At 44.4% G+C, this 24,107-nt stretch overlaps 8 protein-coding genes across 8 annotated transcripts; 4 read left to right on the top strand and 4 right to left on the bottom strand.

Annotated features, from left to right (window-relative positions):
- Positions 1-17: 17 nt before the first annotated feature.
- I203_102381 (uncharacterized protein) lies at positions 18-1,016 on the bottom strand (the record flags this gene model as incomplete). The annotated part of the gene is made up of 1 exon (XM_019149762.2): positions 18-1,016. The coding sequence occupies one exon, from the start codon at positions 1,014-1,016 to the stop codon at positions 18-20; it is 999 nt and encodes a 332-aa protein (XP_019000860.2).
- A 548-nt stretch (positions 1,017-1,564) lies between these two features.
- I203_102380 (uncharacterized protein) lies at positions 1,565-4,072 on the top strand (the record flags this gene model as incomplete). Its single annotated transcript, XM_019149761.1, has 2 exons — positions 1,565-1,685; positions 1,743-4,072. The coding sequence occupies 2 exons, from the start codon at positions 1,565-1,567 to the stop codon at positions 4,070-4,072; spliced, it is 2,451 nt and encodes an 816-aa protein (XP_019000859.1).
- A 157-nt stretch (positions 4,073-4,229) lies between these two features.
- I203_102379 (uncharacterized protein) lies at positions 4,230-7,425 on the bottom strand (the record flags this gene model as incomplete). Its single annotated transcript, XM_065517082.1, has 10 exons — positions 4,230-4,450; positions 4,534-5,785; positions 5,855-5,973; positions 6,043-6,168; positions 6,227-6,242; positions 6,306-6,383; positions 6,443-6,496; positions 6,591-6,934; positions 6,992-7,057; positions 7,194-7,425. 10 exons carry the CDS (start codon positions 7,423-7,425, stop codon positions 4,230-4,232), a joined length of 2,508 nt encoding a protein of 835 aa, XP_065373900.1.
- Positions 7,426-7,745: 320 nt separating this feature from the next.
- On the top strand, positions 7,746-9,453 carry I203_102378 (uncharacterized protein; the record flags this gene model as incomplete). The annotated part of the gene is made up of 8 exons (XM_019149759.1): positions 7,746-7,835; positions 7,934-8,084; positions 8,173-8,289; positions 8,407-8,631; positions 8,742-8,875; positions 9,002-9,100; positions 9,167-9,242; positions 9,323-9,453. 8 exons carry the CDS (start codon positions 7,746-7,748, stop codon positions 9,451-9,453), a joined length of 1,023 nt encoding a protein of 340 aa, XP_019000857.1.
- Positions 9,454-9,522: 69 nt separating this feature from the next.
- On the bottom strand, positions 9,523-11,120 carry I203_102377 (uncharacterized protein; the record flags this gene model as incomplete). Its single annotated transcript, XM_019149758.1, has 8 exons — positions 9,523-9,747; positions 9,947-10,123; positions 10,268-10,393; positions 10,477-10,601; positions 10,702-10,828; positions 10,893-10,943; positions 11,003-11,031; positions 11,099-11,120. The coding sequence occupies 8 exons, from the start codon at positions 11,118-11,120 to the stop codon at positions 9,523-9,525; spliced, it is 882 nt and encodes a 293-aa protein (XP_019000856.1).
- Positions 11,121-11,496: 376 nt separating this feature from the next.
- On the top strand, positions 11,497-12,165 carry I203_102376 (uncharacterized protein; the record flags this gene model as incomplete). Its single annotated transcript, XM_065517081.1, has 5 exons — positions 11,497-11,554; positions 11,632-11,652; positions 11,724-11,776; positions 11,848-11,951; positions 12,084-12,165. The coding sequence occupies 5 exons, from the start codon at positions 11,497-11,499 to the stop codon at positions 12,163-12,165; spliced, it is 318 nt and encodes a 105-aa protein (XP_065373899.1).
- A 168-nt stretch (positions 12,166-12,333) lies between these two features.
- On the bottom strand, positions 12,334-12,630 carry I203_102375 (uncharacterized protein; the record flags this gene model as incomplete). The annotated part of the gene is made up of 1 exon (XM_019149756.1): positions 12,334-12,630. One exon carries the CDS (start codon positions 12,628-12,630, stop codon positions 12,334-12,336), a length of 297 nt encoding a protein of 98 aa, XP_019000854.1.
- Positions 12,631-13,683: 1,053 nt separating this feature from the next.
- I203_102374 (uncharacterized protein) lies at positions 13,684-23,830 on the top strand (the record flags this gene model as incomplete). The annotated part of the gene is made up of 14 exons (XM_065517080.1): positions 13,684-14,136; positions 14,191-15,219; positions 15,281-18,830; positions 18,910-19,057; positions 19,120-19,471; positions 19,548-19,848; positions 19,907-20,562; positions 20,615-20,859; positions 20,920-21,312; positions 21,366-21,645; positions 21,697-22,866; positions 22,939-23,068; positions 23,132-23,682; positions 23,747-23,830. The coding sequence occupies 14 exons, from the start codon at positions 13,684-13,686 to the stop codon at positions 23,828-23,830; spliced, it is 9,342 nt and encodes a 3,113-aa protein (XP_065373898.1).
- Between the last annotated feature and the right edge of the window lie 277 nt (positions 23,831-24,107).

Raw genomic sequence — 24,107 nt, 5'->3', positions numbered from 1 at the left:
CAGTCTCTCCTCAGATTTTATACCTTCTGACTAGAGCAACACTCACACTCGACCTTCTCGTCGGCTTGATGAATATGGGTAACTTTTTTTAACTCCCACATACCCTCGATCGGTGAATCGACAAGTTCCAATGGTAATCCAAAGGAACCCCGCCAATGAGCGTGGACATGGATCTCTTGAGGTGTCCTTCTGTGACTATGAGGTGTATTTCTAGGTGAAGCCCATCGGTAAACGATTTTGAGGGTAGTCTGACAATAGGAAGGAATAATATAATCTTCCAAGAAGAATCGCTGTATTGCCACGTCCTCCAGTATCAAAACCTCAATTTCCAAATTGGATATAGGTACGCCGTGATAAACAATTTCTTCTAGCCCGCTCAAATCCTCTTCAGCCAGTTTCTGTACGAGGTTGCGCCATGTATGGGAAAAAGGGATTCCGAGATTGAGACACAGTTTTCTTGGCTGGATAGTTGTGAAAATCGTGCCAAGGGATTGTTTCAGAGGAGGATCTATGTTTATTCTTCTAGGATTATGGTTCGTTTTCATATCCCTCAATACTAGCTGTTCAACTTTAGAAAAGAGATTGGTGTTCCCCTCCTGCTGTGATATTTGGGCGATCATCTCAAAAATCTTCTCGCCAACTACCGACAGAGTCCGCGCTGAGCTGCATATAGAGCGGAATCTGTTATACTGATTTATGTATCTCTCCAAATGTCGTTGTTGATTCGCTACCACCACAGGCAGTTCTCCAGATTGAAGGGGAGGTATGCACAGTTGTCTGAGGTAATACACGTTTTCGTTGGACAATGTGATTGAGTGATATAACCGGGAATGGAAAGAAGCATAATATCGAGAATTGAGCGAGGAAACGCATTTGAGGTTTTCGAAAGATAGAGTGGCGAAAGCGGAGATGATGCAGTATTGAACGTCCTCGGGTGAGACTTCAAGCAAGGAAGCAAGCCTCTGATCGGAAGGCTGAAGGGTCACTTCAACGGTACAGACTGGCGGAGAGGGCATATTGGAAGTCTTGAAGAGACCTTTCATATTAGAATAAGACGAGCATACTATGGGGTAAACCACGGGGGGTAGGTTCAGCGAGATTTCTGTGACTTGATGATCTCTGATGACTTCTCACATGATCAAAGCAAGGTAGGCATTCTGATGTTGGGGAAAGATCGTCCTTTGATGGTGATGACGTTGATCTTTGCGACAACAGCTACTGTCCTTATTCGTTTATCAGACCTGACACTCAGCGTTGCAAGCCGTCAAGAAATAAGGTACATACTGTGAGTCACGATGCTTCGTTACGCTGGCACCTGTCCCAATCGCAGTCCAATTCATATGGATCGGCAGGATGGTCTACGACTGTGCATAACATGGGGAACGCTCGACTGACTTTAACGCCACTGAGATTTGCCACTTTCAATTCGAACCATGAACTGGAACTGATAATCCGGGGTCTCCTTGAATACCATCAAACAACCAAAAGACGGGTTGACCTCGATATTTTCATCCGACCTCATCTCAAAAGCTCATATAATAGCGTAGTAATCAGAACACTGGAGATGCCTTACAGAGCAAGGTGTAATCCTGCTTCTCTCATACGGCGACATAATGCTTCAGTAGCAATCAGAAGGGTTCCACCGGTGCTAAGACATGGGTCAGCTCATGAGGGTATAAAAAGAGGTGAGTTGTAAATCGGATCATATCACAAGAAGTCATGCATGTCTGACAGTCTAGCAGGTGCAGTGATGCCCATGCTGAGCTACCGCTACAATTCGACCTCATCCCTTTTCTCCCCATTCACATCGTTCTTCTCTCGCGCAAAAAGCTTGACACCCACCTCCCCCGATCAAGCAGCCTCTGAATTCGTCAAATCCGTATCCTCATCTCAAGTCGAGTCCCTTTATTCCTCCTACAACATCATAGTCTCTTCACCTTCTCCCTCCAGCTACCTGTCAGCTGAATATCTACACGATGCTATCAAGCTACTAGCTGAATCGCGGTCATTGAGGGATTTAGAACTACTAAGAAGGATATATGATGATTTACCGAATCGCTTTGGATATACCATTACTGCAGAGCATGATAATCTGCTCATTAAAGCCCTGTGTAATAACGGAATTACAGAGGAGGCTCTTTCGTTCGCTCAGTCGATTAATCCTGAGGACGTAGATTGGCGTTTACTCCTTCGATCAGCTTCGACCGACCATCCGTTTCTCATCGACACTGTGGTTCCTTTCCTTCGACAATATTCCACACTTGACCAATCAGACATAGCCCTCATCCTCAGATCGATAAGGAACACCCACTCTCGTTCAACTGGATCGCTCACTCGCTCAAAGTTAGAATCTGTTTTAAAAGATGTAAGGGAAAAGGGAATAATGCTGGAGCCATCAACCGAAGCCGAATTGATGAGATTGTACATCTCGTTGGGGGAGTTAGATAAAGCCAATGAGATCGTCTCGAGATGGAACATGAAGAATATCGTTTCACCCGGGTTATGGAATGCTATTGTGGAAATGGCTATTGCACGCGATGACCTAGACAGGGTGGAAAATACAATTGAGAATATGGAAGAGAAAGGTATCAAACCACCTCAGAAAGCTTTGACATTCCTATCACTGCGAAAACTCAGATCGTACATCTCTTCAACATCCGTTGTGGCATTTTCAGAAATTGTTGGATCGGTGGATGGCGCCGAGCGAGTTTGCGGAGTAGAAGCTAAAGCGGACGTATGGGCGGAGATCATCAGAGTGTACTTGTCAGAAGTTAAATCGCATGATAATCTAGATGTGGTATTAGAGGTGTATTCTGAAATTTTATCGAGGGGTATAGAAATTTCAGCGGATTTAGCAAGAAACATCATCATCCCTTTATCGAATGTTCGACATCATAGCAGATTAGATGATATGATTAGGATATACGAGGATTACCTATCGTCCTCTTTGGCTTTTAATACAAAAAAGGAGAAAAACAAATTTCACAATGTCTATCAATACCTCTTAATGGCATGTTCGAAATCTCAACCACCATCAACTAGGACTGCTCTGAAACTGCTTGATGATATGAAGATCCACCATATAGAAGTATCGTCAAGCAACATGATTTCGTTACTTGTATTATTGATGAAATCAAGTGAAGATCATTATTCGGCTTTCAATCTCTATTCACATTTCTACGACCTGTCACCTGAATCGATAGATGAAGAAGGATATAAAGTGATTTTAATCAATTTCTTAAATCTATATTGGACTCAATCACCTTTTTGTCCACCCGAATTGTTTATTGCGATTTTGAAGGACATGAGTAAAAATGGATATCAACCTGATTCACATATATTATCAAGTTTGTTAAAACAGTATGGTCACCAAGCAACCAAATTACGTAGAAAATTACGTTCACCTTCATCCACAATACCAATGTCAACAACATCGACAACATCGACATCAATATCACCATTTGAAGAAGAACATCAACAAGTCAATATAGGTGAACAACTTGATATCCTCTCTCAATCAATAAGGGATATACATACCTTACTCAAACTTGATCCGTTGATAATACCCGACATACCACTCTTGTCATCCTTGATGGACGCCTATGCAAGGGTAGGAGCATACAGTGAATGTTTTGAAGTGTGGGATGAACTTGTTTCTCGACGAGCTAGAGAACCTCCTCAGAACCTTAGGAGTTTATATGCAGCAAGTATAAATGTCATTCTAGATGCGTGCGGATGGAGTTATTCACTAAAGAGGGGAAAGAAAATTTGGAATTGGGCAAAGAAATGGGATTTAGTTTGGGAGAAGAAACATTATGATTCATATGTTGAGTTTTTGTGTAGGAATTCACAATTGGCTGAAGCTGGAGATTTCATATTTGATCAGATGGTTAGTCCGGATCCTCAGGCGGATAAGGAAAGTGTAAGGATTGTATTGAAATTTGCTAGAAGAGAGAGGGATGCGGGTAGGAGTGATGTAGAGGAGATGAAACAGTTTGTGAAGAGGTTGAACGTTGACAAGAAGGAGGTGTATGATCAGTTGAAAGATGAAGGTGAATTGGACGGATACTAGAGAATGTAGTGAATGGGGAATCTCATGTAGCGATATTTTCATCAAGTAATACAACAATGAAAAGATGCATATGACAAGCAACTACCATAGTAGAAATACAACAGATCCGATATGACTATAGCTACAAGATATGCACTAAGCTGAAGGAACAGTTGCTCTAGTTCCGTTTCGCCTTCCATCCTTTCCAATCTATCTCCCTCTTCCATACCTTTCCGATCTCTTTAACCCTTCCCGTGTGCGATGGGCTCTGTAATGCTACCAGAGGTATCATACTGGGTCTGCCGTGAGCGCACATGAACGGGAATCTTGTTTGACCCAATTGAGCGATTAGTCGGGATTGCTGATCAAGATCGAGGAAATCTTGAAACATGATTGCGCCTGTGTACGAGTAATCGATATTCAGCAATCTGACTTATCATACGAGTAGCCATAGCTCAGTTTGACCTCATGACTTTACTCACCTCGACAAGCCTTTGAATTAGCCAACTCCAACATCTCCCTAGGCATGAATCTCATTTCTTTTCCCCAATTAGCCCTCTCTTCCTTTATGTCATCCGGTGAATTTTCGTATGATCCAATCAAAGCTTTGATCTCACCGAGACCATCATTCAGAACAGGTAAATAACCTCTGACCAACCTACTCATCTCGACACCCTCTTTCTTGCCCAGTCTACCGACCAACAGGCTAGGCACAGCATCAACTTGAACCTGAACATAATCACCTTCCAACCTTTCTAATGGCGGTACAGTAAGGTGTATACCCCATCTTCTGACCAACTCCATGACACCAGGTCGAAGTAGGTATGTCGTTTCTTGAGTGGTAAGAATGATCTGAGGCGTATTTTTAGTCAATTTCATTATCGCCATATTATGTTTCCTGAATCCCAAACAAAGGGAAGCCAAGAGATTCTCGACTGATATTCTCTCGTCGGCTGCATGTTGATCTACCAATACCACCGCTTTATCTCCCTGCGAGCCTGTCGAAATAGGTGGGTTGATAGTAATCGCAATGAACTTCTTATCTACCTGGCCGACCACATGGGCATAGTCTAAAGACGATTTGCAAAGTTGGATATCCACTTTAAGTTTGTTACTGGGAGGTTCCAGTGTGATAGGTCTGGCTGCTAGTGAATCGCATTCTTTGTGTTCATGTGAGAGTTGGTGATTTGAACATATTTCGTCAGATTGCATAGCTTCAAACGATCTCTTCCTGTTTGTGGATGGCCTGGTAAAGGGTAATACGCTACCGTCGATTCTATTCTCCAGATCAACTATCCACTGACATGCCTGACTTGGTTTCTCAGCTATACGAGGCGACCAGCCTTCGACATCAGTTGAAATTTGTCTTCTTGTAGCTAAGAGCTGATCGAAAGGTGTAATGGGTGGTGTGGGAGGTACCGAAGCAGATGTATGGGCCACTTGTTGATCTTGTTCATTTTGCTGATGAGTGGGAGCGGCAGTCGGTGTTAGAGCTGAGAAAGACAGTGTGGTTGGTCTAATCATGTCCCATCCCTGTTGTGAATTATGACGAGGGGTGACATTTTTACTCAAAGGTGATCGCCCATGTAACATCGTCGTAGGTGCTATTGCCTTGTTTGAACTACCTTTCGTAGGGCTGCTAGGAATATCTTTCGACTTGATGCGGTTGTATCCGTTTTTTTTGAGGTACTCGTCTACGACTGCTGATAGAAGTGCTTGCACCTTGGCAAGGTCCTGTCACACGATTCACGTAAGCAGCTGACCCGGAACAAGACTTTTTAAATAATTGAAATGACAGCTTACCTTGTAGCCTAATACACCTTTCGCCGGTTCAAAGCTCACATCCACTTCTTCCGAAGGTAATGTCACGTTCAGGACATATATGGGATGTCGTTCCAGCCTTCTTGGGGATCTTCGTTTCTCTGTAACAGTAATCAAGTTCTATCAGCTGATGATCAGGTCAAAATCAAGATGATGAGGTAGCTGCTCACCAGCATCGATATCTTCCAACTCATCGTGTTGACCCGCAGAAGCGAATGTACCGAATCTGCTATCTGAGAATTTCCTGGTGATGGCTAGATGAAGTTCAGAGCGAGTGACGGGGTAATTGTTGATATCTGTGGCAAGAAATAGGTGAGCTGAAATTGGACTCCAGTACAAAGGGAGTTAGCTCACATAGATGTTGATGAGCCTGTCAAATATCATTTGTCAGCTATACACTTACCATTGCCAAGGCAAGTACGGGTTAGCTTACCTTGGTTATATCACCTGAAAGACTTATGAACCCGTCTACTCGTCTTGATCCAGCTGACACGCGGATACTTTGCACTCGCTATCACAATTTGTCAGCTGGTGGGTCAAGTTTACAAAGAGAAACAAGGAACAGCTCACTTTTACAAGTGCATTACCATATAACGCTCGGAAGACTTGAACACTTGACTTTGTCTAGCGTACACGAACGATATCAGCTCCTATTGAATTGGAATTCATGATGCTGAACGGTTGAGCTTGAAAAGGGCCATAAGAAAGTGCTACTTACTCCTCTGATATCCAAAACTTTCCTCCTATCGCCCATCCCTCTATCATCCCATACCAACCAAGTCACTCCATACCTCGCCAACGCAAAAACCTCTATAACCTTCTTACATTGCCTCATCAATGTATCTTCGTTAACCCTGAGCATCTCTTCCTTTCGAACAGGTATATTGTGGAACATCTCTTTGACCGTCACTATTGTCCCACTCCTCGACGATATATGGCGTGAAGGGTCGATGCCGAGATATAGAGTTTTAGAAGATTTCATGATTTTCGTTGTTGCTTCGTCAGCCGAAGTCGTTTTGGTCGTGATACTGAGCAATGATAAGGAAGATATGGACGACAAGGCTGCGGATGACTATAGATGAGCTGAGTTGACAGACGCGAGAAGGAGACACAGCTTACCTTCTCCTCGGTATCCGTATGAACCCACCGAGCCTAGATTCGCTTCGTTTAGAGTCTTGCTAGTTCCTATTGAGTCACATCAATATGGTCAGTATATTATCAGCCAGAGTATATATGGAGCTGCATATATCTAGATGATATAAGACATCGCAGCCTGAGATTTGAGAGGAAGTCAGAAAGCACAGATAGGTAAGATGCTCACTAAACCTCTTCCCAACCTTTCTCAAACCCTCTTCCCCGATCCCACACCCATCATCCCTCACTCGAATACTCTCATTTCCTTTGAGAAGACTTATCGATATATCCAAGTTCTTCGCTCCGGCATCTTGAGAGTTCTGGATGAGCTCGGACAGGATCTGAGGGAAGCTGGGTATGATGAGCGATGATCGGATCGCGGTGGATGTTGGGGTAGGAAGGGGGGTGATCGATTCCATGATGAGCAGAGAGGGGTGTCCTAGACCATGACCGGAGATAAATGCAAGATCATTCCTCGATGAGGTAGATAGCCTATCAAGACAGATATCTACAAGAAAATGGAGATGGTGTGATGTGAATGCAAAGTATGAGTAGGACGAAAGAATTGGTAGTTACTTACGTTGGTTTTCGTTGTTGTTGCCGCAGACCATACGCTGAACCACCTCCACTCGCTCTTCGTCATCAATCCCTTGGTCAATTCCATCTACACATTCCTCACTCTCATTCTCATTCTCATGTATTTTCCCGACTGTCCCAGAGACAAGCAAGGCACAGCACAATGGCAGCAGCGTCATCGAGTTCATCCTCCTCATCTGTGTCCAAGCTGGATGTACCATTACATATCAAATATATCCAGAATTTAGACAAGGTGAGTACCGAATGGTCGGAACTGGTCTCATGTCTTCGTGTCTTTATGGTAGTTATGGTTGGTGGTTGGACTACGCTTACTGATGTGATGTCATGCAGCGCCAGGACCTAGCTTATCATCTCACCTCGCATCTGCGTCTCAATGGAATATACTGGGGACTAACAGCTTCTCATATAATGGGGCAACCCTCGGCGCTAGATAGAGAAGGTGTGATAGAGTATGTCTTATCGTGCTGGGACGAGGAAGCGGGTAGGTCCATGTGACAGCCATCGGATGCTGTCTTAGCAGAAGCCAAGACCTATGAATAGCTGATTGTGTAAATGTTGAATCGTCATAGGTGCTTTTGGTCCTCATCCGAATCATGATGGACACATATTAGCTACATTATCAGGTATACAAATCATGTTGATGGAAGATGCTATTGACAGGGTCGATGTGGACAATATAACAAAGTGTAAGTGTGACTTAGTGGAGATAAGAGATAAAGACAAGGTTCACAAGCTTGATCATGTCGGCTGGTCCTCTGTGAAGAAAAGTGATCGACAAGCTTATGGTACGATGCTCACCATAGTCCTCCTCGACCGTATCAACCCCGATGGATCTGTCTCTGGCGACTCATGGGGCGAGATCGATACTCGATTTACCTACATCCTCTTATCATCGCTATCTCTACTGGGTAGACTCGACCGTATACCCAAAGATAAAAGGGAGAATATAGTAGAGTACATAAGTACGTGTAGAAATTTCGATGGTGGGTTCGGGAGAGTTCCAGGAGCAGAGAGTCATTCGGGACAAGGTGAGTCTACGTTTAACCTCTCGCGTATCAAGTACATTAATCCACAAAAAAAAATATCCCTCAAATTGTCAATATACTCAAAATAAATACTGATATTTATGATTACTTAGTATGGGTTTGTACAGCCGCTTTATCGATATTGGATAGACAAGATCTAATTGATATACCATTATTGGGAGCATGGTTATCTGAAAGACAATTACCTAATGGTGGATTGAATGGGCGTCCAGAGAAGTTGGAAGATGTGAGTAGACTTTCGAATTGGAGGTTTAATTTAATTTCATTCGATTCGTTCGTTTCACTTTGACTGAGTGTCGAGTCGAGATGTAGCAAGGTCAGACGCTGATGATTCTATTGGCGTTGACCTTAGGTTTGTTACTCTTGGTGGTGTCTCGCCTCGATATCGATATTGGGTAAATTAAATTGGATCAATAAAGATAAATTAATAAATTTCATATTAGGTGCTCAAGTGAGTTGTCCAATTAGTTACTTCTCTACGGAGCCAATAACTTATATGTTGATATTCATCGTGTAGGACCTGGAAGATGGTGGTATAGCCGATAGACCAGGTGATTGGGTAGATGTCTTTCATACGTTATTCGGTGTAGCTGGTAGGTCACCTCCCATTCCTCCCAATCCTACCATTCAACATTCATCTATCAGTCTAACGAAAACTTAATTGTACATCCAGGTTTATCGCTCCTGGGATATCCAGGATTAGAAGATATAGATCCAGTATATTGTATGCCAGCGAAATTGATCGATAAATTAGGATTAACAAAACCTTATGCTACTTTACCAAGAATGCAATCGTATCCTTAATCCAAAGATAATATTGTATATACATGCATAAATATCATATGAAGACATTTTACTCTACTGAACCATTTATTATTGCACACCAGTTTCCTCTCCTGGTACAGTCGCATGACCCTCTCCATCTCCAGCGCCTCCAACAGCAGGAGTCTGAGTACCTGATACAGCTGCTGAACCCATCGCCATAGAAGCTTGACCAGCTTGAGTGGCTGCAAGTCGTTGTCTCTTCTTCTCCGCTTCGGCTTCTTTCTCAGATTCTATTTGAGATACTATATTTTCGATCTCGGATCGTTCGAGGTTCTAAGTTGGATTGAAATTAGGTATCAGCTGGTATGTAATGTATAATCACTTTGTCTGCTTCCGATACCGAAAGCAGAGGGAGAGCAATCGAGAAATAGCTTCGGATTTTATGAAGCAACGTCTCCAAGACCAGAACAACAAGACTGAGATTTTGTTTTCGATGGTCGTAGAATGTAGCAGAGATCAGAGTCCTACTCACAGTAATTACTCCATAACTCTCCATCACACTGATCTCAATATTCTTCGCGCCGGTCTGTACAACCTCAAGCAGCGACTTGACAGTCAACTTGATAGCTTCGTCACGGGGTAAATCTTCGGTGTAATTCTTTTCGAGGAATTCTCGGACTGTCTTGGATGCTCGTCCGATAGAACATGCCTAGTGATTTTATGAAGATATCAGCTGGGGAGGTTATGGACAAAGTGAAGATCTAGGGGTAGTCAAACCAAGCATGGTATATAGAATTCTAAGGATCTTATGGTGATGAGATGATAGGCTGGAGAGTTCAGATTATACACCCACCTTCCACGCCGAGTAGATACCACTGGGTTCAGTCTGATACAATCTAGGTACAGTATCATTGGGATCAAAGCCAACTACAAGAGTTGAGATACCAAACGGTCTCACACCACCTGATTGAGTGTATTTCTAAGAACAAAACAATACGATGTTAGTGTCACATACCATATAAAAGCATCTGATAGGGATAAGGAGGAAGATTGAAGACTTACCTGTTGAATACCCGCAATATGCTTTGTGATGTACTCGATACTAACTGGATCTTCGACCGTTAATCTATGAGATTGGCATTCCACTCTTGCTTTATCAATCAATATTCTACCATCTGCCGTTAATCCTACAAACGGAGTATGTTACCAATAATCATCAGCTTAGATCACAATACACTCGTGAAAGATATACCAGCTGAAAGAAGGAAGAGTTACGATTGAACTAACCTGCAAAAGCTACACAGACATGATCATCCAGCATGGCTACTTTCCTGACCGTTCTTGGATCTTGTAATTGTAATGTCGATTTCTTTTCTACTCCCAAGACTACACATGATTTCCCTCTTACACCGACCTGTACATCGGATCATACTATTAGCTGACCATTTGGAAAGAGTTGGAGATACAGCTATACTTACAGCACAGGTTCCCCTTCTGACTGCTTCAAGAGCGTACTCTACTTGGAACAACTATTGAATGAAGTATGTCAGCTTGTGACCATCTCTGAGGCGGGACACAGAGAGCTCACATGTCCATCAGGGGAGAAGACGGTCAACGCTACAGAGTGAAAAAGTCATTGATCAGATCAGCTGGTATCCGACCTCAGCAGAGAAATACAGCTCACCCCGGTCATACGATCTTGACATAATGGATAACTAGTGGGGTGTACACTGCACGAGATGAATGTTAATGTTGGTCTTATGTCTATGTTGCATATGTATCCATCTTGAACATGTATCGAGCATCTTTGTACGACCCCGCATCATCATCGTTGTCCGACACGCGTTCACAGTTGAGATGTTAGGCTCCGATGAGAGGCCAAGTCAAAATAGGCACGCCGCCGCGTTCACCCTTCACTGCCAAGCAGGCCTGTTTTGGTCTCTACCGTCCTGGTGGATAGATAAGATACCGCAGAAACATGTCAAGATCTTCTTTTCACTACGAGTAAGGGACAGCTTACCATTGGACATTGGACGAACAAAGTCAGAAGAAGTGCAAGTCACGGGAGGACCCAAGAGCGATATGTCAAAGATCATAGGTCAAGTTTTGGTGGTGGTAGCTGTTTTGGCTTTGGTCCATGGTATGTTTCTATGAGCGCTATTGACCATCCTGCTACCAGTAAGCTGACAATGGTTGTAATTCTCGCCATCTGATCAGCTGCCTTCTCGACTTATGAGCGTATGTCATATCGCCTTGTGCAACGTTGAATCTTAATAGTGCGTTGTACTGATCGTACATTTTGTACATAGACCTATCGACTTTGAAAGCCCTCTCAAGACCTACTGGGTCATTACCAGCTTCTGTAAGTCTCACTGTAACATCACACTATGAATGGAGTCTAGCTGCAAGGGCTGACTGGACATAATGCTACAGATCATCCTCGAAGCTCTGATCTCGCTAGGACTGTTCATACCTGGAATAGCACTTTCTTCGGACAGTCTGGAGGATGTCACGTATAGAGGAGAATTGGCCAAGAGGTGGGTCAGACTTATCTCAATATCACGGAAAGAGAAAGATGGCAATCAGGATCATATCATGATTATGGTCATATAGCCTACGAAGTGTGGAAAGACGACATGCTGATATATGATTTCTTTCGTACTTGACAGAAGTATAGACGACCAGGACGCCAAGATGGCATTCATGATTCCTTCCAAACGTGGGAGAGCAATATTCGGGGAAGAGCAGTAATACGTAGAATGTGATGATATTATGCATGTATAGTGAATATAACAACGATCATGTATTCTGATGAATAGACCGAGTACTCTCCTCCCATCTGACTCAAAGTCAGTCGCACAACGCACCCAAGACTCATTCCATATATCTGTATATTGACCACTCTTCCAATCTACTATTCTACCTCTCTCTCAAAGCCCATTTCAAACCTCCCCACCTCCTTCCTTCCCTCTCCACCCCGAAATTCACACTCTTCTTACCACCCAGTCTCTCCCTCTGCGACACTCCGTTCCATCGTCCCCTCCCATCTACCCATGTCTGCACACGCAGATTACCCGGCTTGTTGGGGTTTGCTAATAAGTGGTCGGAAGGTGTAGGCAGCTGAGAGAGGGGTTTGATTATTGGGTTAATGGATAACTGACGGACATGGGGTAAGAGGGGTCCAGGAAGGGTTGATAGGGGGATATACCGAGGCATTGCGAGATATACTATTTGCAAAGAGTCAGAATGCGATTGATCTGGGTCACTAATGAGGGAATTGATGATACTTACTGTGATGTGGTGGTGCCCTTGGATAGAGGTAGATGGTTTGAGCAACAGGGAATGAACGGGAAGGAATTCTTTGGATTGTTTGCGGAAGGCTTCGGTCGGGGGATCTGAATTGGCTTTTCTCCAATTGGCGAGCCTGTGACTGTGGATGATAGGGGCTGAAGTATAGATGACTTGACTAATCTCCTGATGCTTGATAGCGTTGTGTTGACTCGTTGAATTCCTCCTTGTTCGTGATTCGACCTGTCAGTACTTTTGAGTATTTTTCTGTATCTTCTTCGCTTTGACTTTTCAACGGGATCAAATCGACTCAAATGGCGATTACAAATGGTTTGTAATCGATTGATCAACGGGGGTCTAAGGTGGATTAGACACTTGGTGTGTCACGTGATGCAGCATCTTGTATGGGAGATAACTAATGGTGACGTCTGTCCTGTTCTTGACAACAATGCTCATCGTTGAAATCAATCCGAGTTCCTTTCATAACCTCGCAAATCCATCCTTCTCAACCTTAACGTTCATATATCCACCAGAAACGGGCAGGCTCGCCATATACATACTCGTCAAGTCTCGTGTCGTACGTAGTACTCAAGCCGAGATCGGACAGCCCATGGACGGATTCGAACTATGATCATCATCAATAATCATTAGCGGTGTTCGCTTGACCGAGCCTTGAACTTTATCTCCACAAAATCAATCATCTTGGCACTGTAAGTGCAATCCGCTCCTACTATACAAACTCCCGTGATCTAATGTTGAGCGGAAGACACATAAATATCAGATATTTTTGCCGCTTCATGCTATCCCTCTTCTCAATTTACATCTTATCTTTCTACCAGCATGCTCATATCGTAATTTTTCGTGAATTTTGCTAAATTTGCATCTATACTATAGTCATCTTGTGAACATCTTTGCACTCTACGGCCTACATCTAAGCATACGGCGTCATCCCACCCATGCCTTCAAGGGCTCACCGTCATCATGCCACCATCACTTCAACTCACCCATTCTAAGATATATCTCATACCAACCATCATCCTCCTCTTGACACTCGTGTGGACAAGAGGGGTATCATCACCCATCTATCTCCTCATATCAATCTTGTCCTTATGGTGGAAGATCATCCGATTCAGTGTCAAATGGTCCTTCTACCTCGTCATCCCCACATTATTGCCTCAATATTACATCTTGTGGCCTTGGGTCATCCGGCATAAAATACCGCAAGCCCGTGCCTCCAGGTTCAGCATAGTAGGAGCTTTCAGAGGACTAGAATGGAAGAAAGATGATGTCAATGTCAGAGCTGAGAGTGGAGCTTGGAGATGGGGCGGAAGGAAGAATGAGGGTGTAGGATACTTTGTTTACAGGATCGAAGACGTTGTGGTAAAAGTTAGAAACGGGGCAGGTAGAGTATCCAACAGCAACCAATCTTCCCAAGTAAGTCAAAGCTCAGTGCTTGATTATGGAATAGCAGCTAATGCTTGTCTACAGACATCTGTACCGCTCACGTCGAGGTTACCACCATTCCTTCGCTCTATATTCAAAACCGACGGCTTCCTTGTCAAGAACTCCATATGGGCAATACAAGTTGTCATCCACTACATCCCTGGGTTCGCTCGACTTCTGTCAATTGAGCTTAAAAACTGCCGTATCATCTTGGAAGACTTTGACAATATCGAGTTGGTCTTTGACGAGTTTAGTTTCGGTGCAATGATCAATTTCCAGGGTGTCGTTGAAGCAGAACCTCCCAACCCGTACCAACCAAATACACCTACACCTTCTCCTCAAGCAGGATGTCAAGAGTTCATGCGACAAAACCCTCTCATATATTCACCTTCTATCGCTGAAAGGGGTAGAAAGTCAAACTTGACCTTTTCGCCACCCAACTCACCGCCATGGTCGCCTATCAGCTCACCACCTATGTCACCTACTTTCGGATCTTTAGGTATTCCCGAGCCTTCCTTGGGAGGTACACCAGGGCGATATGAAAAATCCACATCCCGTCTGGCCGACGCGAGAAGAAGAGCGTCGGTCTTCTCGAGTAGCACCAGTGCGACCGCTGGATATGTATGGAATAGAGTGACAGGAAGATTATACGGCTCCGTAGTAGGAACAGCTTCTGTGGTCAACGTAAGATTGGTACAACCAAAATCATCGATCTTGCAACAATCCGATAGCGTCTCTTCGCAGGCACTCTCAACTTCGACCTCTTTCCGCTCCATACATGCACTTCTTCGCCATACGACGTCAAATCACCTCCCTCCAATCACGAATGAAGGATACGAAACTCTGATGGGAGTCAGCGGTAGGACCAAAGCTTCCCTTGGTCTAGGTTTCGGACCGAAGAAAGGTCTGTGGGGCGAAGATACCCTTGAAGGCCAGCTGGAAGCAGGGGAAGTGAAAGCTCATATTGAGGGAGTCCAAAAGCTTTTAGACATGGCTAAGAGGCATAAACGAAAATCCGGGAAGAGACCAGTACAAGTCAGGTCAAACAGGTGGAGTTCAAGAGGATGGTCAAGAGTAAGTCATCACTATTCGATGTAATGTGCCATGCCGATATACTTAAATTGTGACCTTGCAGACTGTTCTCCGAGCTATTAGATCAGTAAATGTGAACCTACAAAAATTTACCGTGGTTCACTATTTGTCCTCTCCTACAATTCCGCCCCCCTCCTCCGTGCCACAGTCCAACGAAAGATACACCGTGTCTATCGATCTTACCCGTCTAGATCTTACACTGACCGCCGCTGATTCATCCAACAATGAACGAGCGCGAAACGCTTTCGGGACCAACCCAGCACCGGAATCCAAAATACGAGGAATTGGCTTTTCAGTCAATTGGGAATCTATCAACCTTGACTGTCTTGCGCCTCAGGAAAAGTCTGAAGAGAAAAGTCAACTCTTTGTCATTCAAAATGGTATCATTGATGGTTTCTCCTCCTGGAGACCGGCGGGGTGGAGGCGGGAAGAACTCCTCTTCTCTAGCGATCCCAACCTTGCTTTGATTGTTTTACGAGGTGAAATCGGTTCTGTCAATACAGCCATCGACCTTCAGCTTCTTCATGAGCTGGCTGCCGCTTGGCGACTGACCCATCCGAAAGAAAAAGCACAGCAAGCTGTAGATCAAGTTCAACAACAATCTCAGCATAATCTCCCGCCCCGACTCCGAATGGTCTTCGATGTCGGTCACATTTCAGCTCATCTCGCCGATCGATTGTCAGAGAACTCGACGGCACTCACGTTCGACTCCGATGGTGTACATCTAGGCTGTTATACTGCCTTCTCGGACCTGATTGGCCGACGAAGGGACAAGACCACCAACCGGAAAGCATTTGAGGATGAGGAGAAAATCAGAGAAAATCGAAACAAGCTAAAATGCGTCGACCTTGCTCTTCCATCATCAGACCTCCCTCCCGAAGCCAGACGATCCCCGGACCGACCCGCTGCCTTCTTATATGAAGACTTCTCGACTTGCCTTCGGGGTGATGCCCAAATGAACATCGAGCCTATCAGGATCAAGATCAAATTATCCGATGACAAGTTTTCGGAACTTGCAAGTATAGGAAGAATACATGGTACGGTCGGTGGAGATGTTTTCGGACGAAACAATTACATCGATGGAAGGGGATTTATTGAGTCAACTTCTTTTGACTGGGCTTCATTGTCTTCCAGTGTGGATCTCGGCATAGACGAAGGAATACACATTAATCTCTGGAGGATGGATGTCATCGATGCTCTGATAGCGATGGGTAAATCACATCGACAAGGATCAACTCAGGAATCTCAAAGATCGGCTTCACTCACCAAGACTCCACTCGACAGACTGCCGTCCGGTATGTCAGCTCGATTTTCGCTGGGCATTATCAATCTTTTTGTGGGTCATGAAGATATCAATCCTGCATTACACAATACCAGCGGCTCTCCTGTACGAGGCACATGGATCCAGACGTCAGCGGTATTTGAATACGCCTTGTATAGGCATTACGCGCAAGCTTTCCCTTGGCGACACCAGCTCACCGCGCCCACTCGAGTGAAACTTCATCTTCCAGAAGATATCACCGTTCAAGCACTTGCTTTCGCCAGCAGATACAGACCCGATGGCGGATCAGCAGCTTTGACGTCCCTCGTAGTGGAAGACTTGGTTCTACAGCCTATATACAACGGACAGAAGTTTGCTGCGAGAGGTGGAACTCGACAGAAATTAGTGGTCAAATCTGTACCAAGCAACGAACTCAAAGAGGATCAGTGTCATTGGGGTTCTCAGAGATTATGGGCCCGTCTGAAGGCTGTAAGGGAAAAGCAAATGCAACAACTGCCTGATGATCAAAGGCATACATCGACTCTTCCTCCATTGGAAGATTATCTCTCAAAACTCGAATATAACGTACCTCCAATCGAAGTCACCGGTACGGAACAGGCACAGAGACCTTGGCTCAGAGTGAAAAATTCTCGATTACACCTCACCATCCAGCAAAGAAAGGCAGACGTAGATACCGAGTTCAAAATCACAGCACGATTCGATAATGTCGCTATGATCAGCATCTACTCTCACCTTTATTCCAACTTGCATACCGCTCTTACCCTGAGAAAGTTGTCCAATGCTTGGAAACGACCCAAGGTCCTCGATAATACTCCCCGACAGTCTTCCAACCTTAGCATCAGCATCTTGATACCCAACTTCACGGCTCACTTTGCTTTCCCACTCAAGGAACAAATTTACCTTTACTCGTCCCACGTATCTATCAATAAATTACCCTCTAAAGGGTTATCAGTCTCTGCTGATCAGGCATTGGTGTATGTGCCTTCCCCGACTGTAGTTGGTGATTGGGAGGAACTCGGTCGTATCAAGAAGCTAGCAGTTCACTTTTCCGATCCCGGATCACCTCTGCTGATGAGCCCAAAAATTGAGGCTATCCGGGTTAGGATACCGCACAAATACCTCATGAATAGTCTCATTCTGGATATCAACGTGACCATAAAAGCACTCAAGGTTATAATTGCAAACTTCTTCAAATCTGGCGAATTCATCACTCGACATAGGTCGATAGCAGAACAACCCAAACGAGTGCCCAAGATCTGCCTCGAGATAGGTTACATCTCTTTAGAAGCGAAAGATGACGCAGCGGATACTAGTCTCAACTTGATTTGGCGAGCTGGATTCTTGGAGCAGGCCAAACGAAATTCTTTGGAAGACGTTTTCGCAAAGAAGATCCTCATACTGAACAACAACTCCAACTCGTCATCGGAAGATAGCCTGCACGATAACGTATCCAACCGTCCCGAGCCCAGTCTTACTAAGAAGGCTACGGTCACTCCCGAAGAAGCTAGACAACGACTTGATTACCATCTAGCTGGCAACTGGATTAGGAGGATGAAAGCTGCGAAACACGAACAGAGAAGGCGGGAAGCTATGACGTTGAAACCCATGCATGGGTGTGGACCAAATATTAAGCTACCCATCAATATCGTTCCTTCAAGTCAAACTGCCCCATTGTTCCGAGCGACATTCCAAAATGTTAATTTTACCATATCGGATCCTGGTTTGAAACGTGATGAAATCATCGACTACATGGGCCAGGTCTCATCACCCTTTGACGAAGGTACGGAATTCTCATTGATGGTTCCTCTCAAATTGCATTGGACAATGTCAGAAGCGAAATGTACCTTACGGGATTATCCTCTACCGATGTTGAGGATCCAGCCGTCTAGCTGCCTTCCCCCTACGCAAGATGATAGGCCTTTACCAGCAACATTCCAAATGACCTCTAACATCATCATCGCAGAGGAATTTGCCAATGATGATTCAACAGTTTACGTGCCCGTCGAAGTCCTTCCTAAACACTGCGGTGGAACGGCCTACGAGGGATTATTGGTGCATGTAGCCAAGACAATCATGCCTGTCAAGCTTTATGGTGAACCTAGATTTAAGATCAATTCGAAGAAGACAACAGAATTCACTTGGGGAATGTCGTACCAATTTGCCGTACAGGATTTTGTCAAAGTGATTGAAACCTTCTCTCATCCCCCTCGAGACCCTTCACCCAAATTAGGTGCGGTCGACAAGATGAGGTTGATCTGTCATTTGAAACCGATCGTAGAGTTTGAGGGACCAGTTCATCTGCATTTGAAAGGTAAGTCCAAAAGGAGCCCAATGCAGTATTGTAGAGAACCAGATAGAGATCCACTGACTGATGTAACTTGGATCTTTAGGTACCTTCGATCCATATCAGGTTACTGGGCTTGGGGCTGGTTTCGCCTTAGCTTGGAAAGGCAACACAAAATTGCTGATCAATCAGCCGAATGAAGATCACGAAGCTGTACAGATCGTAGCGGATAATTTGCTGGTAGCTATACCGGAGTGAGTCTGATGCACTTTCACGGTACAGCTAACACCAATACTGATTACCTTTTTGCTCTTAGCTTGACCGCTCTCAACGATAGTGCCGCAACCGGTTCTTCGACCCGATCAGATGATACGTCCAGTCCTGGATCTGGATCTGGATCAGCCTTCACACAAGGAGGCGACGAGTCCGAAACTTCTTTGATCAATCGACGATATACCAAACCTTGTGCGAAATTTGTCAACGGCACGAAGGTTGGATTTGGGTTTGGCCGAGAGAGGACCTGTAGACCATGGGATTGCGAGTATGGGTGTGGAGATACGGATAATCACTTGCATAGGAGATGCAGGAAATTCGATTTCCTCCCGCACCAAAAGGTCATCTTGAGGAGTCCGGAGGCTATAAAGAAGGAGGAGGAAAAAGTAGGAAGAGTCAGTGATATGATGGCCAAAACAAATATTGACCTTGAACATCACACTCCATGCTGACACTTGATTGTATTCTCAGCCCGTCGACTCTTATGAAGGCTTCCGATCCGATTATACCCATTTCTCCGTCTCGGTCATTGCTCCTACCCACCCTGTCGTCGAACAGCGATTGGAGAATGAAGATCCAGCCAATGTCAACAGCTTCCACTGCACACCGAAAGCGATGCACCATTTCCTGAGGTGGTGGAGACTTTTCAACCATGTGACATGGCTTCCTACGCGCGAGGGGCCACAAGAAGGTGGCTCACCGGGAAGTCTCTACATCGGTTCTCGAAGGAAGTCAAAGAAAGAGAGTAAACCTCTTGCTACGCTTAAAGTAAGTTAGTGTCTGCACCGATCAAAGCTGACTGAACTAGTACCGCTTCGATCTGAAACCAGTATACGTCTCCCATATATACCCTCAAGTGACTAAGGAATTATGGGCACAAGGGAAATCCGAATCCTTAGGTATCAAGGTCCGAGCTGGACGACTGCTTTTCGATGCTCATCAAAGATTACAAGAGAAAATGGAATACAAAGAGAAACTTCAAGAATGTCGAGCCAACACCCATCGACCACTCTATGCTGCTGATGTCGTTGCCGATGATCTGACAATCAAGGGCATAAGAGCGCACTTCATTGAACGAGTCAGACTTGATGCTCAGCCATATGAAGCGTTGCCTCGAGCGTCTGAATTGTCTCGAGAAACGAAAGTATGGTTCGACCTTACCGATTACATAGATGCGGATAGGAAACCATTAGATGACGATCCTCAAGTTGAGATCGTCGATTTTGGAGATTGTCCACACGTCTATTTCTGTCGAAGAACCAATACGACGAATCTTAACGAGAATGCCAAACGTGAAGATAACAACCAGAGCTCGACAGCCGATGGAGTAGAGAGTAGTAAGTTCGGTTTTGAGAAGACGCATCGTTGTTATCTTGATGAAGCGGAGACTACGACCGAGGTAGATATGAGGATCGTTAAGAAGAGAATAGCGGAATTGCAATCTAGATTGCAGAGTTATCCCACCACCAACAGCTCTGAATACCGCGTGAGTATCTGCTTTGTTCTTCTAATCAAATAACGCTGATCCGTGGACTTAGAATGACCTGATTATCACGCAAAACGCTATTAACCTGCTTAAGAAACACCTTGCTGAGATCGAGCGGGATAATCCAGTTCAGCTCGATGATTCCGGTAGACGAAAATCCCCAGAAAGACCTTTTCAAGATACGATCGAAGTCCATTCTCCAAGGCTCTTCTATAACGATCTTAGTAGACCTTTGCTTTGGGCGTATGCGTTTTCCGTCAGTGACAGGAGGAAAGAAGAGTATCATGTTTCCCATGTGTAAGTGTATCGCGTCATCACATCGTGGTCATCATAATCTGAAATGGGTGCTACCTATAGGTCGTTACGAAACTATCGAGAACAGTTCATCCGTCGAAGAAAACGATTCCTGGAAGCTCTGGACAATAGCGAAACGCACGAGACGAATGTCGCCGAAGACATGGTTGGACAATTGGCCAAATCGTTGATTGAAAAACCTCTGGACTCTATCTTCCAGTTCCTGAACATCGATAACAACCCTGCGGCATCTCGAACCGCCAGTCTTGGTATACCATCAGAGTGCACCTTGCGACCGAAAATGCAGATATCAATTTTCAAACCTCAGATCGCATTGAGAAGTAATGCAACGGAAAGTGCGATAGTACTTCTGGCAGTTGAAGAAGCGTCCATCAAGAGGTTCGCGGTAGAAGATCCTGAATCAGAAGCCGATGTCACGTCGGACGTACTCACTAGGTGAGCTCTAGGTACCGACAGCGAAATTTATGCTAACGGATATTGCGTTTCAGGAGTTATGCCTTGTTGAAAGAAGTTCAAGCGTTCTATCCTACTACTGAAGCACTGAATAGGGAAAGATCAGGATCAATTTCAAGTGGATTGGATTTCGTCCCCCTCGAAATCTTCCTTGATGCGAAGAGTCAAGCGACGGACTACGATCGAATCCTCCTCCGGACTGATATCGCTGGGTCTTACGATAAATTTAATCGACTAAGGATACCCAGACAATTAAGATGGCCTAAAGCTGTAAATGAGAATGGTGATCCTATCGAACATCTCAGAATTCATCAGGTGAATGATACCCTTCACCCCATGAGAACGATGCTGATGAGTATTCTGCAGGACCTCATGACAATCATAACACCTCAGATCAAGCTTTTCGCTACGTCAAAACACTACGACGCGCTATACACCATTATCACCGACTTGCTCATCTACTCTGATCCAGATCATCAACATCGAAATCAAGCAGTTAAAGATTTCAGTCGACAGTTCGATTCTGCCGATCGAGATACGAATCGACTACTTGTTGATATTCATACGTTACAACAGACCATGCGACATCTTATGGAACTGCAACGAGGATACGAGACGAATCTGGAGAAGTTGGAAGAAGCAGGTAAAGATGAACTATTCAAGATACGAGCGGACCTCGCAGAAGGATATGAAAGCTTGTACACCATCAACGCGATGATCGCCAATACTCTCGCTAAAGACGATGCTAGAGCTTTTCTGAAGAATGCTTTACGTTTAGACATCCGTTTAAGGGAAGTCTCCTGGCGAATGCTCAAAGACGATTGTATATCCTCCTTGGCTCAGGTCACAATGGGTTCAGCTCTATGTTCCTACAGCAACAACAAGAACGGTTCGACGGACTGTGCATTAGTCCTTGGTACCGTCCTAGTCAGCTCTTTGGCACCCGACGCGAAATTCGACGGGATGATAGTCAGTCAAGATACTTCGACTTGGAAGAAGAAAGGTAGATCGCCTTTCGCAAAGGTATACTGGAGTTCGTACCCTCCTATCGGGGGTATACCGGTCTTCCCCATAGTCGACGTCGAGCTTGCAAGTGTGAGGTTTGGTATAGAAGAGAAAATGGGTCACCAGGTTGTAGATTACATCTTCTCAGATCGAATTAGGAGAAGAAGAGAACGAGCAAAACTTCAGCAATCCATGAACGGTAACGGCGCTGCAACTAATGGTATGAATGGTACGAAAGCGAAACCCGACAAGGCGGATACCAGGTCGATATCTTCCAAGACGACGTTATCAACCGATGATTTGAGCATACCATCTTCAAATACCATGGCTCCATCATCAAGAAATGAGCTCTATCCACTATCAAGATCTAGATCACAGGTGTCTATCAACTCGCATAATGATATTGAGACGATATCGACTTTTAACAATGGTCAGAACGACGACGCGAAAGAGATGAGGGAAAGAGCTTCGACGAATAGGTATTTCGGGAAAATAAGCTTCCATAGAATGAATTTGACTTTGAGCTATACTGTGAGTGCACCTACACCTTCTTTTGCTATATGACGAGTCACTTTTCATGAAGCTGACGGGTGGAATGCTTAGCGAGACGATACTAGAAAACATAGTACATTGAGTATGCCTGAATGTGTAAATTTCAACTTCAAAGCTCCCGATTTGGTGTACACCGGTAAATACTGGGTACCTGAAGAAATTTTCGAACATGTGAAAAAAGGTATGTCAGACTTTTTACAATCGTACTGTGCATCATGCTGATGTTGGCGATAATGATTTGTAGACCTGAAATCATCGGCATATGCTCAATGGACCGAATTGATCCCTCAGATATTCAAACAGACCTCACTATTTAGATCAAAGAGGACTTTGAGAAACTTGACTGAACGGACAACCAAAGCTGTTGGTAATAATCTACCATCACCATTGAAACATATCACCACCCACACATCGACTTCTACATCGATCCCTTCTACCGATAGAGATGATGGCTCGACTCAGGCGGGAAGTGTAGAAAGGATAAAATCATCAAGTATGAAAAGTCATAAATCCGATCAAAACCAGACGATATCCACTTCACCATCAAACATGATGATGTCAGCCGAATCACCTCAAGTCGATACGCCTTCTACTTATTCGACGAACGGTAGTGGTAGTGGAAGTGGAAATAGATCGATCAGATCGAATGGAGGAGGTGGAGGGTTGAAATCGGATGATGATACTGACGATGAACATGAGCAGGAGCATGAGCATAAGGACAAGGGACTCAAAGGGCTATTAGGGAAGTTCGGAGTTGGTAAGCATCACTATAGTAACAATCATTCAACAGATGAGGTGAGTCATCCCTGTGCCAATATGACGAACGGAACAGGAGCTGATAATGGTTTGGTTCATGTAGTTATCAAGAATCAGATCCAGAGTTACGAGTAATTCATCTTTGGATCGAAAATCTCATCAAACACCTTCAATCTCATTCGGATGATCCAGCGGCACTAAACAAAGACACAAATATCAAATGAACATTGGGTTAGACCCTCTGTAGCGTTTATTTCTACTTGTACATTTATTCACCTTGCATACGATATACTCCTTTTTTGATGGTTTTTTCGTTCCTTGTTCTTCATTCCTCTAGGACGATTGTTGTATATACTTTTATGATTGATGATTTAGGATTATCACAATGAACACAATGCATTGCTTGAATGACAATACCTTGCAACAGATGTGCTTATTTGTAAATCAACCAACATATTCCCAGA

Source organism: Kwoniella mangroviensis (assembly GCF_000507465.2).
Source record: "Kwoniella mangroviensis CBS 8507 chromosome 1 map unlocalized Ctg01, whole genome shotgun sequence".
Taxonomy (NCBI): domain Eukaryota; kingdom Fungi; phylum Basidiomycota; class Tremellomycetes; order Tremellales; family Cryptococcaceae; genus Kwoniella; species Kwoniella mangrovensis.
Note: the sequence above shows the minus strand (reverse complement) of the source record. Positions and strands in the feature narration are given on the sequence as shown.